This window comes from Pelodiscus sinensis, chromosome 5, assembly GCF_049634645.1.
Source record: "Pelodiscus sinensis isolate JC-2024 chromosome 5, ASM4963464v1, whole genome shotgun sequence".
Taxonomy (NCBI): domain Eukaryota; kingdom Metazoa; phylum Chordata; order Testudines; family Trionychidae; genus Pelodiscus; species Pelodiscus sinensis.
In genome coordinates, this window is record NC_134715.1 from 62,362,648 (window position 1) to 62,376,300 (window position 13,653).

Sequence of the window (13,653 nt, forward strand, 5' to 3'; positions counted from 1 at the left end):
ACCCATATTTAGTGTCTGTTGAAATAAATACAACTTGTGAAGTTGAAGTCCAAAGCTTAATCAATGCTTCTCTGCAGTTTCAGAAAACAATTGTGTATAATGTGGCAAAGTAGTCTCTTTCCATACTTGTTCAGATTTTCAGAAGAAAACAATCTCAACAATACTACAATAATTCACTCTTATCTTTCTCCTACATCTTTATACATTTTCTTTTTCTCAGACAGGAAAACAGTCCCTACAGATTACATCTAGGAAAAGATACTTGTAACCAGAGATTTCCACTTTATTTCTAGTATAATTATCGTATTGGCTAAATTGTATTATTAGTCTTGTTTGGTGTTTGATCCTTATTGCTGCATGGCTGTGTCTACATTGGCATGATTTTGCGCAAAAGCAATTGCTTTTGCGCAAAATCTTGCCACCTGTCTACACGGGCCGTGAGTATTTGCGCAAGAACACTGACATTCTAATGTAGGAAATCAGTACTTCTTGTGCAAATACTCTGACGCTCCCGCTCAAGGATAAGCCCTCTTGCGCAACAGTTCTTGCGCAAGATGCCAGTGTAGACAGGCAACGTTAATTTCTTGCGCAAGAAAGCCCGATGGCTAAAATGGCCATCGGCGCTTTCTTGCACAAGAGAGCATCTACACTGGCACGGACGCTTTTGCGCAAAAGCACATCTCTTGCACAAAGGCACATGCCAGTGTAGACGCTCTCTTGTGCAAATACTTTAATGCAAAAACTCTTGCGTTAAAAGTATTTGCGCAAAATCATGCCAGTGTAGATGTAGCCCATGTGTGAAAAGAACTTCCAGTAAAATTCTTATATCCAGGAAAATCCTAATAATTCATGGTCTTCAGATATCCCAAGTTGTCTTGGAAGGTGTCAGTTCATAGGAGCAAAGAGGAGGGGGAAAAAACACAAAAGGAAAAGAATGATAGAGTAGGATATATAGACAGATGAAAGATGTTCATAAGCGGAGACAAGGGGGCTTGATCACCCAGTAGTGTAATAAATCAGCATAGTGCCCTTGATTGTAATGCTTTTTTATCCACTGAGGAGCTAGCCTAAGAATCTTTTTTAAAATGAACTCTTTTAGTAATTAAAAAACCAGCGTGTTAAGGACATATGTTCTGTGGAAAATGATCTCCACAGTCTCACACTAAAAAAGATACTCAAGATATGTTACTATTGTTTCCTTGAAAGAAATTGTGTAAGCAGATATGTCAAATATATACTGAGGCTATAGTAACTTCAGATAAGTGCCCACTGTTACAAATAAATAAACGCATGGTGACCTGACATAATATTGCCAAAATAACCTACCAGAATGAGGTTGCCAAGGTAACCTATGAGGATGTTCTCCTGACATATCTGAGGAATTTTACAGCATTACTCATAAATGTTGGAACAGTGAGTGTTGCACCCTGGGCTTAAAGTGGTTTCTTGCAAATAACTGGATTTAGATTCAATGGCTTAGTACTCTTCTGTTCCAGCACCCCTGGTAGTACTTAGCAGATAAATAGTGTTTTCAAATTATATGTTTGAAACTCTTTACACAGATAGGTATTATCATCACCCCTATACTACAAATGGGTAAACTGAGAAATTAAATATTTTAAAACTTTTGTCCTGGACGCTATCCATTCGTTGGTGGAGAGAGCCAGGTACAGTTGTGTTTTCATGTTGTGTGATAAAGTCAGACCATAACCCAGTGAGAGCAGTGCACAGAGGTTCCCTGGTCCCTGACCAGGAGTCACAGGGACCAGCCATCTGATTCCCAGGAGCTGCCTTAGATAAATGCTACCCAGATCCCAGACCCCCTCCCATGCCCCAACCCCTTGTCCCAATCCTGAACCCTTTCCTGTACACCAAATCCTCGTATATTTTCTGAACCAAAATTAAGGACATGTTAGTCACACCACTGACCCAGTAGCCATGCCTCCTGCCACAAGAAGTCCCATCCTTGGAGGTAGTACTCCCAGGGTCAAGATGGATACATGACCAGAAGTAAAGGATGTTGTGTGACCCCTCGAAGAATGCCTCCCGCCGTCCTCCTACCAATAGGGATGGATTTGGGCCCCAAGGAACACCCCTCCCTATGCAACTATCCTACAATTGCATTAACCCAATTTGCATTGCATAAACTCAGGGGAGTGGCTGGGTGAAGTCTTCCCTCTAAGATTTTCCTCTCAAGCAAAGTGAATTTTGTCTTGTGCACCAGTATTGAGTTCATGTGCGCTTGTTCAGATGTGTGCCACTGTGGCACCCAAGTTATTAATAAATATTTTATAAACCTCTCTCTTTTCCCTTGCTGCCATGTCTCCTCCCCTCCCATCCCTTCATCCCATCTGCTCCACTGGTGCCTGCTGCCCCCCACCCCTGACCCTTCTCTGCTGTCCTGGCTCTTGCCCTTCTCTCTCCCCTCAGCCCTCCTGGGACCTGCCCGCCTTCCCTGCACCAGCCCTTCTCTTCCCCCTGTGTCCACTCTTCCTCTAGTTCCACTCTTCTGTAACTACCCCTCTCCACCCTTTCTCTCTACCCACCTGCCCTGCCTCTCTCCTCTGGTGCATGTCCCTCCCCTCTATGTGTCTGCCCTTCTGCTTCATCCCCATAATCCCCTGGTACCTGCACCTTCCCTTACCCCTGCACCTTCCTGGAGCATACCCCTCCCTTCACTGCCCCTGCCCTCCTTCTCCCTGGTACTCACCTCCTCACCACCCTCTGTCCCAGTTCCCCTCACACATGACTTGCTCCATCCCCTGCCTTCCTCACACCCACCATGCTCACCCTTCCTTTCAACCCCTCTTCTCCCAGCACCCACTCCTCCCCTCTCCTCTTCTTCCCTCTTGCCCCCATTGCCCCTCTTCTCTCCCAGCATCACTGTGTCCCCTCCCTTCTCACACCCCCACTGACACCTTCCCAGCCATCCCACTCCTCTCCCCTCCCCCGCTTGCCCTTTTACTCATTGACTCCTCGTGGCTCCCTGTCATTTGTCTCTCCTCCACCCTGCTCCTTGCCTTCCCTTTTCTTCTCCTGCCCTCCCCCTCTCTCCTCAGCACAAGACCCTTTCTCGCTTCACCCCCATCTTTCCCTTAGATCTGCCTCTGACCCTTCCCTGACCTTCTGCCTTTAACATGGAAAGAAGTTTGTGGGGCTTGAAGCCAGGGCTATGGTGCCAGGACTGAAGTAGAGGATGCCCACAGTGCTATTTTATGCCCAATCTTTGTGGACTGCCCAGCTCCAACTGGAGTAAAATGGCAGCCACCTGAGGCCCATTCCGGTAAAATGACCCTGGCTGAAATGTGCCTCGTGCAGCTACTGCTTGACTCCAGCTAGAGACAGGTCTTCCCCCAGGGACCCGAACCGCAGTACTAAAAATAGCACCATGGGAGTCCTCTACTGCAGTCCTGGTACCTGCCAAGCCCAAACACACCCTGCCCCACAGTGCAGCGGCACAACTGGGCTCCACACAGCTCCTGCCAGGGCTCTAAGGAGGAGAATGAGGCGGTGCTGTCTGACCAGGACCTTTCGAGGGGAAGAGGGAGGACCCGTATGCCACCGAAAGCTGGCCCCGCTGCCAAAGCTCCAGTGGAGCTACCTACATGCCCTGCTGGGCAGAGGCAGGGGTGGTGGGGGATGAGGCGAGGAGCGATGGCAAAGCACCATTTCTTGGTTGCTTCTTCCTGAAAGTTGGTGTCCCCCTCAAGTAGTGAAATATCCAACTGGGCCAGAGTATTTCAATTCGGGAGTGTCCCAGAGAAACCGGGAGGTCCGGTCAGTACCTATAGCCCAGCCGAGGGCCCTTTCAACCTGCCTGGAGCAGGAACCCTGGGAGCCCAACCCTGCCAGCTGCCCCCGCCTGGCTTGGAGGGGAACGGGGCCGGGGGCGCACGGTCACCTCTGCCCAGCTCGGAGCCCCCTCGGGAACCAAACTCCCCCCAGCCCCGGCCCCTACAAACCCCTCCCCCCTGGCCCCACCATGTCCGCAGCCCAGGGAAGGGGAGGGCGGGGCGTGTGAAAGGGGCGGGCCTGCTGCTCCCGCTTTGCAGCCGGCCAGCTTCGTGCCGCACGGGGCTGCGGGAGGGAGGAAGCCGGAGCGGGCAGGGGCGGGGCGGGGCGGGGCGGGAGGCGGAACCGGACACGCGGGAGCTGGGCTCGAGCCGGGCTCTTTACACGACGGACCAGACTCCCGCTTCCGCCTTTCGCAGAAAGGGTCCCCCCTCTCGCCGCGCACGTGCTGCGCTTCCCGGCCGCGGCCGCTCGCTGGGCGGGCGCGTGGGACTCGCCATGGTGAGTGCGGGGGGGGGGAGGGGCGAGACACCGGCTCCCGCCCGGGGGCCCCTTGGCGCCGTAAGACGCTGAGCGGGTGGGACCAGGGGGCAGGTGCCTCCCGCAGCGCCCGCGTCACGGGCTCCTCTGCCGGGTCTCAGGCTGGAGACGGGGGAGGGGCGCGGGGCTGCCCAGCTCGGGGCAGGTGAGGTAGAAGGGGCGGCGTGTCTGGCTAGTGCCCGCGGAGAGCCACAGTTACTCTGCACTTTACAGTCATCCCAGCCCGGGAACATCTGCCAGGAATTAACGAAAGGGATCCCGCCACCGCATCCAGTCATTACCCCCGATTAGCTCCACCTGCCTTACCCGGCGCGCCCACTGAGCCTTGTCTGCTGAAACTTAAAAATGTACATCGGGATAAAAACTTAGTTACTAGGAGAGTAGGGAAGCTAGTGTAGTGAAATGCTAGAAGTGTCAATATTTAATGATGGCCACTGACACCCAATTTGCAAACTTTGCTTTTGCCATCTAAAAAAATTAGTACTCTTTAGTTCTACCCATGAATAAAATCTGTTGTACAGCAGTGTCCTTTTAAAAACTTCCATACATTCATGGCAGGTTCTTTAACCAGGTCCTGTCATCAGAAAAGGCAATATGAAACTTTGCACAAGTTGGAATGGGATCAAAGGTCACCTAAAAGCATCAGTGCTGGGCTGCCTGCCTCCTCCCTACCATGCTGCTGCCTCTATTGGAGGCAGTAGCGTGGGATGGTGGGAAGAGGAGGCTGTTGAGAAGCAGCCTTTGTCCATGGTGGGCCTGAGCTCCCCGCAGACAGCAGTGAGCCTGGGCCCGGGCTCATTTAAAAAGCAGTGTCACAGTGGTCTGGAACTGGGTGCGAACCAGGATAGCTGAGTCCTGGCACGTGCTAGGTCCCAGACACTGCGCCTCTGCTTTTTAAATGTAGTAAGAGTCTGGTGGCTCTTACTACATTTAAAAGGCAGAGCCACAGCAGTCTGGGACTGGGCACAAGCTGGGATTCTGCTGTGCTTCTGCTTTTTAAAAGTAGTAAGAGCTTGGAAACATTTACTACATTTAAAAGGCAGAGGCTCAGGTCCCCTGCAGTGCCTCTGCCTCCCCCTACTGTGCAGAGATGGTGCACGGGCGCAGGAGGAGAGGTTGGCTTTTAAGCCAGCTCTCTCCAGCACTGGCTTCTGCTACCCTCCCTCCCCCACCTTGCTGCCTCTCATACAGAACCCACAAGGGGGAGGTGGGAGCAACTAGTCGAGTAGTGACAAGGGTCTAAAAGAAGCTTTCATTTGGCAAAGTTTAAATAAGAGTATACTGAAAATTGTATCCTTGTTAGGAGAGGTGACTTAGTTTTCTCACCATTGAGCTCTGTTAGAAGGAAGATATTGTCTCGTAGTGGAAGAGTAGCAGCCTGTAACACAAATTCTGAAGGCTGAAGATAGAAAATTTATGTCTGTTTTTCGTATTGTATATGTACTATGTTTGAATCCGACCGAGTTCAGCAGTCGCATTTTATTATTCTTAATAACAGAAGGACTTACACAAATATAATTTATATAAGCCCACCTAAGCCTACTACAGTAGACTTCTGATAATCTGACACCTTTGGGACCTAGGTGGTGCCAGATTATCGGATATACCGGAGTATCAGGAGGTACTGCATACTCCCAACCCAATCCCCTTCCCTACCCCCCAACCTTATGCTTGGGTCCCAGAGCCACCAGTACAGCTGCCCATCTCCCTCCAGGCACTGTGGCACATGCGCTGAGCGGCCGGCTTTTCAATGAGCTGGCCAGGACACCATGCGTAACCCAATCCCCCTTCCTTTCCCCTTCCACAGATCCAAACACCTCCCCTTCCTGCTGTAACCCAATCCCACTCCTTTTCCACCCTCTCCCCCCAGCCTTATGTTTGGGTCCCGGTACAGTCACATGTCTCCCTCCAGGCGCTGCGGCACGTGCGCTGAGTGACTGACTTTTCAATGAGCTGGCCAGGATGCCATGCGTTACCCAGTCCCCCTCCCCCAGAGCCAAACACCTCCCCTCCCTGCTGTAACCCATGTGAGAGCGGCTGACTTGAGCGGTTCAGGGTTCCATCCCGGTTCCGTCAGGCGCGTTTGCCATTTTGATGCCGGATTATTGGGAGTGCTTGACAATTGGGTGCCAGACTATTAAGAGTTTTACTGTACTATGAATTTTGAACTTTCTGAAGTGTTGATGCTTAATCCTTCTTGAGTGATTCTCTTTGATAAGGTGCTGCCAGCTTCCATTTGAGCAGTCTTTTACTCTTGTTGTAGTAGCTTATGGGACAGTTGATGAAGAGAAGTGAAGTGTCTCATTTTATTCCTTGTTATGTTTGATTTCAGCCAAAAGTTCCAAAGGGTAGAGGTGGAGGACATGAAAAAAAAGTCATTCATCCTTATAGTAGAAAGGCTGCTCAGCTTGCAAGAGAAGCTCACAAACAGGAAAAGAAGGAAAAGTGAGTTAATTTGTACTTATGTTATCCAATGTGGGGGAAAGGGAGATTAATTGTATGTTTTTGAAAAATGATTATTTTGAGTCTGAATTTCAAGAAGATGGGGCACAATAAATATGTAACTTTTTTGGTACTGGGTAAAAATAGGAATAATTAATAAGATGAATTTAAAACAAAGGTAATTAGAAAATAATGCCCAATATTCAACCTAAAAGTGAGACTGTTAGGCACTAGAATAACATTTCTTGGAGGCTGATAGAAGCTTTCGCACAGGGATAATTTAAAATTAAACTATACAACATGATTTATGAGAGAGTCAAGGTAAAGAATCATAAGAATATAGGGTTGGAAGGGACCTGGAGTAGCATCTAGGTGTTATCTTCACTACACGGTGGATGGATGTGATAAATCAATCTCCGAGCGCTCTCCCATTGACTCCAGTACTCCACCAGGTCGAGAAGAGCCGCCGGAGTTGATGGGAGAGCATCCCCGCTGACCTTACCACACAGAAGATGCTGCAGTAAGTACATCAACTTCAGCTGTTCTATTTGTGTACTTGAAAAGTTGTGCAGGTTAGATTGATAGAGAGGTTTAGCGTAGACAGGGCCTTTGTCAATGTCCTTGCATAGGGACAAGATTAAGTATATCCTAGACCATTACATAAAACTATAAGATAATGCCAAATTCTGCCAGATGATATTCAGCTCTTTAATCATCCATCTATGTACTAAAGTACTTTTTTAAATGATTCTGAATTACACATGATGGGTAATTGACATGGGCTTTCTCCTGGTTTTAATCTACTGCAAGTTGACATTGAAGTAAAGTTTGGTTCCACTTGTTTCTTATGCACAGAAAATGTCTTGCTATATGGATATTTGCTAGCCTTACCAAAGGAGAAAGAGACTGAGAATAAAACTTGAATAACATCTCTGGAGGTTCTCTCTGGAAGTGGTATCTGTATCTTTTTCTTCCTCTTTTATGGGACCTGCTTCACTCCTTTCACCCCCCCCCCCCCCCCAATGAGTTAGGGAAGGGCACTATATTGGGAAGGATAGAATTTTCCTAGTGCAGGCAGGGTAAGAAGAGTTCTGATTGCCACTACTGCTTATGCTCCTTTGTGCCATGGTAATCTCATGTCCTGGCACAACAGCCTCTCTCTTCTGGGAACAAATCTTCTCCTCAATCTGGGATTGTTTTGGGGGGGGGGGGGAGAAGGAAGGGGAGAGTGCTGCTTAGTGCTTTAAAGGTCTACTTGCTGGCTTTTTAAATGTCAGTATATATTATATGAACAGCTTTGGGAGGCGTTCTGTCACTTCACGTTTTTTCTGTTATGTGCATAGTTAGAGATGACAAACAGTTAATCTGTCTTTTCATGAACTACTATATTACTTTAAACCAGCGGTTACCAACTGCCGACATGTGGACCAGCAGCAGGTCGCGAACCCCCTGACAGGCCACGGCACATTGCCAGGCTACCTCCCTAGCTTGCTGGTTCTTCTTCATGGGGTTCCAAAGGAATTCCCTTCATGTGCACTTCTGCACACACCAATAGGGTGAGTGTGGCAGCCGGTAGCTGGTTGTGCTGCAGCTGGAGCTGTCCCTACTGGGGCAGCCTCACGGTATGTCTACACTGCATTCCTCTTTTGAGAGAGTAATGCAAATGCAGCAGAGCAAAATTGCAAATGAAGCACAGATTTGAATTTCCCGTGCTTCATTTGCATAATGGCGTCCAGGTGCTTTTTCAAAATACCGTATTTCGAAAGAAAAAAGCGGTCTAGCAGTCAAAATAACCCTTACTCCTTAAAAAATGAGGTTTAAGGGTTATTTTGAAAGGTGTTTTTTTCAAAACAACCCCGTTTCTAGACTGTTTTTCCTTTCAAAATAGGGTATTTTGAAAAAGCGTCCGGATGCCATTGTGCAAGTGAAGCACAGGAAATACAAATCTGCGCTTCGTTTGCAATTTCCCTCGGCTGCATTTTCATTCCTCTCGGGAAAGAGGAATGCAGTCTAGACATACTCTCACTGTGGCCTCAGTTCCAGCTCCAGCAATCACTACGCAGCCTGGCTGGCAGGGCCAAGCACCACATGCAGAGCAGCTGTTCGGGCGACTTGTTCTGCCTCTCCCTGATTGGCGGGAGCCACCCCCTGGCCTCCAGCTGCTCTCCACCAGCAGGTACACACATTACTATTATGCATTATTAAGTGCATAGAAAAATATCAATGTGCAGAATGTGTCAGCACTGTCATACCTGTTAATACTGTCTCTTTAATTCTGGTGCAATTGAGGCAAAAGGTTTGGACTGGAGAATACTCTTTAACAAATATTAGCAACTATTGTATTGTTGTTGGTTTTTTTAATTTGTGTGTTTTCAGCAGTATTTCAACTATCATGTCTCCCCTCTGATTTGCCTGATATACCCAGGGCTAAAATTACAATAACAAATGTGCAAATATGGAAATAAATTACCACAATGAATATGCAAATATTTGTTCTGGTCCACCAACAGTTTTTGAATGAGTTTGCCGGGCTGCAGTATAAAAAAGGTTGGGAACCACTGCTTTAAGCATTACCTTCTTGTTTATAGGGTTATCAGACAACAGTAACCAACAGGGAAATTAAACCTCAGTCTCAGTTTTGTCCTGATGGACTCTAGGGATGTGAACAGGTCAAATAAAATAGCAGTGTGGAAATGGAGATCTTCAAATGGGGGTGCTGGTACAGTGTATACAAATAAAAGTAAAACCATACTTGTCTCTTATGCTTTCCATCCAAGGATTTTACTGCGATGTGCAACCATCAATTAAGTATATACAGTAATGGAATAGAAAAGTAAAAATTCTGTACAATGACAGTAATGCACAAGATTGCCACTACCATTAGTATCAGAATGAGACTACATTATGATCTTAGACCTACTTTGCCCAATCAAAGGATTATCTACAGAAGAAACCTATCCTAGTATAACTTAGTGTGAATTTAAACTGATATGATTATACCAATACAATTTGGTATGGACACTCTGGTTTTCTACCAGAGTGCCGCCTTTTAGTTCAGCTTCTGTTGCTTAGAAACAAATTTAAACTAAACCAAGAAAAGACACTTTTTATATACTGGGAATAAACAGGGAGGATTGTATTGCATTACCAATAAATTTTTATGCTGTTGACAAAGCCTTAGGTGCCTGTTGAAGGTTGCATATGTGTATCTGTGTGGTATATGATATCAGCAGCACTGCCACATGTCAGAATGCAGAAGACAATACACCTTCTCTAAGCCAGTAATTTATCTGCCTGACACCTTTAGTATAGCAATAATGAGAGGTCACTATAGCCCTCTAAGCCCAGGAATAGCTTTTACAGCTAGCAGAGGAAGACGTAGGAATGGTCTGACCTAATTAGATTGTAACATATATGATTCACCAGGCCAGTCAACAGTACTTGCCAAGGCTTGTTCCCAAGGTAACAAGCATTGGTAAGTGTTATGTGGCTGATGTGCAGAAGTGCATAAAATGCCTTAGAGAAGTGTAGGAAATTCATCTGAATCTTGATATTAGTGAGTGCTGTTTCTCCCAAATTGCATAGTGTTTTGTTCGAGCATATCTTTATTACAGTGAAGACAGAATAACTTGGAATTCTAGTTTTGAAGGGTCCAGTAATGGACCCTTCTACTGTGAGTGCTCCTGGCAGTGAGACATGAAATCAGATTGTTAGAAACCAAGCACTGTCTTAAGTCAATGGCTCTCAACTTTTACAGACAACTGCACCCTTTTCACAAGTCTCAATTTGTCTTGCATACCCCATGTTTCACCTTACTTTAAAACTACTTGCTTATAAAATCAAAATACAAGTGTGTCTCAGTAAAAGTAAAATATTGCACTAACATTTCAGTATATAGAACAGTCTGTATGAAATTATAGTTTGCACTGACTTTGCTAGTGCTTTTTAAGTAGCTTGTTGTAAAACTAGGAAAATACACTTTGAGTTAAGGTAACACAGGAAGACTGCGAAGCAACTTTTGTACACAGCAGTGGCTGCTGCCGAGGATCAGCTTCTATCCGTGGCAGGCCCAAGCTTGTTACGGATAGAGGCCTCTCCAGCAGTAGTCCCTTTCTACAGGGAACTTGTACCCCTTGTGGACGGGCTGCTGCAATGGGTAGAAGCTGCTTCGCGGGAGTCTCCGCTGACCCCTCCCCCGCATTGCTGCTTCTGGTATTTCATAAGTAGCTATGTGAGTATATTACAGACATCTTGCTGTCTGCAGTTTGTTCTGTGTAAGCCTTCATTTTGAAATGTGACAGGACTCAGAAACTGACACTCTTCCTTTGAGTGGAGGATACCTGTACTTACAGTGCAAAAACTGCAAAACAATTGCTTCAGTCTTTTTAGGAGCAAAGTCTGCTGAAGACTTTTTTTATACAAGGCAAATAGGAAAATCTGCAAATTTCCACAATGATCTGATCCACTTCCACATATGTGCTTTCTTGCAAATATATACACCCTCTTCTCTCCCCTACTTTTAATAAAAAATAACATATCACCTCTGTGCACTGCCACAAATACTTTGTGTAAACTTTATATGGTCTTGGGCAGTTTGTCACGACCAAGCTAACGTATCTTTGGAAATATTCAGTAGAATTGCCAATTTCACTGTTGCCAGAGAGCAATTGCATCTCTCTACCCCAGCGGTGGGCATATACTGGCCAGTTGGTCAGATTTGGTTAGCCCCTTGCGGGATACCACCATTGTACTTTCCTGTACCTCAAAGGTATGGCCACTTGGAGCTCCTGTTGGCTGCAGATCATTGTTCCCAGCCAATGGAAGCAGCGGGAAGTGGTCCCCCAGTCTATGCCACTTCCCACAACTCCCATTGGTCGGGAATGGTGGTCTGCGGCCAACAAGAGCTGCAAGCACCAGTATCTGTGGAGGAAAAGTCTTATTGCCCATCCCTGGGATAAGCTATAAGTTTATACTAGCTGAGAATCTGCTCCTCTATTTTGTATATTTTAATACAAAACTCTCTCTCATGTATTGCTTTTGAGGAGGTTTCCATCACATGGAGAAATACTATTTTTAAAAGTTGTTAAAATATTCACACTGCAGTTTTAATCTGCGATTATTATGAGATTTTTCCCTTCAAATTAGAATACTTCTGTATATTTTATCCTCACTTGCTGGAAACAAAATTAGGACAAAGGCGGATCATAACTGGAGAGTGAACTGTGCTCAACAGTACAGGTTGAACCTTTCTAATCAGTCACCCTTGGGACCTGACCAGTTCCTAAGAGAGAGTTTTCCAGTATTGTCAGTATTGTCTAGCAGTATTACTAATCCTTCCACTGCTTACTGGGTTGTTAGAGGACATGAAGGGTGTGTCTAAACTACACCCCTCTGCGAACAGAGGGATGTAGGTTGGGCACATGGCTATTGCAAACGAAGCGGGGATTTAAATATCCCACGCTTCCATTTGAATAGAAATGGCCATCACTTTTTGCCTGTGCGGCTCTTTGCCGGCAAAAGGCAGCAGTCTAGACGGGGATCGGTCGACAAGGAAAGCCTTTTCCGACCGATTCCTTATGCCTCGTGCAACGAGGTTTACAGATCGGTCAGAGAAGGTTTTCCTTGTCGACCGATCCCCGTCTAGACTGACGCTTTTTGCCGGCAAAGTGCTTCGTTGGCAAAAAGCGATGGCCATTTCTATTTAAATGAAGCATGGGATATTTAAATCCCCACTTCATTTGCAATAGTGATGCGCAGGGCTCTACAAACCATTGAATCTACTCACCCATGGTGAGTAAATTTCAGCCCGTTGCCCCATTCACCGGCAGCGTGCGCATGCGCAGTGCGGGGCTGGTGAGCGGATTTTGCCGCCGTTCGTCAAGCCCTGGTGATGTGCCTAATCTACATCCCTCTGTTGGCAGAGGGGTGTAGTTTAGCCACACCCTTAGGCGTAAATTAAAGTTTAAAAAACAGCACAGAATGCTGAAAGCCAGGACTAGTGACTGTAAACAAACTTTGAGACTGTGAGAAACTTGGCCGTGGACATCTGACTAGCTAAAATCATTCTGGATGATGGATGTTTCCGGATCAGAGAGTTCTGGACTAGAGAGGTTCAACCTGTGAAATAATCACGAATCTTTATTACTTGAGCAGCTCATTCAACTAGTAGCTCTAGGAGACTTGTATCTTCTATAAACCAACCGCTAGGGTGGGGTACTTAACACGTCCTGGACAACAGATTACTATGCACCCTTCAGAATAGTGAGGTTTTAGTATTTAACCCATAACTCAGTGAGAGAGAGAGAGAGTAAGACTGTGTAAAAGCCATTGGCTGGCTTTGTGAAGATATCAAAACATTGATATCTACTTCTCACAGTAAAATGTTGATACAGTAGGGTCCAATAAATATCAAGGCATCATTTTTCTTTGCTGCCTCCTCTTCCCCCATTGTTTTAAATAGCACAATTGTAAGACATTGGAAATAGTTTACTAAAATCTGAATTAACTGGTTGTGAGATTTCCTCTCACACTAAAAAGGAAGTCAGAAGTTGTTATGCTGTCATATTTTAGAAGTGGAATTGTACATGTTTTACCTACCTTTTCCATTGATTTTTCTTTTGAGAAATGATTGACTAGTGCATGCACTTTCTGTCTTCTAGGTTGAAGAATGAAAAAGCTTTGCGTCTGAGTATTGTAGGTGAGTATTAATCAAAATTAAGATTTGTCCTATATTCTACTTAATTGTTCTTTATATAAGATGAGGACTGTCGTTATAATCTATTAATAAACTGTATAAATGTTAGACTTTTATGTGTGCTCTCATCTCAATTTAGCATGTGCCAGTGAAACCAAAGCTGGGATTTCTTGACTTTACTTCTT

The 13,653-nt window shown here is 45.9% G+C and overlaps 1 protein-coding gene across 2 annotated transcripts in view; it reads left to right on the forward strand.

The window, feature by feature from the left end:
- TMA16 (translation machinery associated 16 homolog) overlaps positions 1-13,653 on the forward strand; it is a 156,399-nt gene that overhangs the window by 107,735 nt on the left and 35,011 nt on the right. The window contains exons 1-4 of one of the 2 annotated variants that reach the window (XM_075930158.1): positions 4,259-4,293; positions 6,665-6,777; positions 7,227-7,294; positions 13,434-13,471. In XM_075930158.1, the coding sequence (XP_075786273.1) occupies positions 7,287-7,294; positions 13,434-13,471 (46 nt within the window). In that variant the 5' untranslated portion in view covers positions 4,259-4,293; positions 6,665-6,777; positions 7,227-7,286. Of the gene's footprint in view, positions 1-4,256; positions 4,294-6,664; positions 6,778-7,226; positions 7,295-13,433; positions 13,472-13,653 lie in introns of those variants that run through there. The other variant, XM_075930157.1, reaches the window with a different exon arrangement.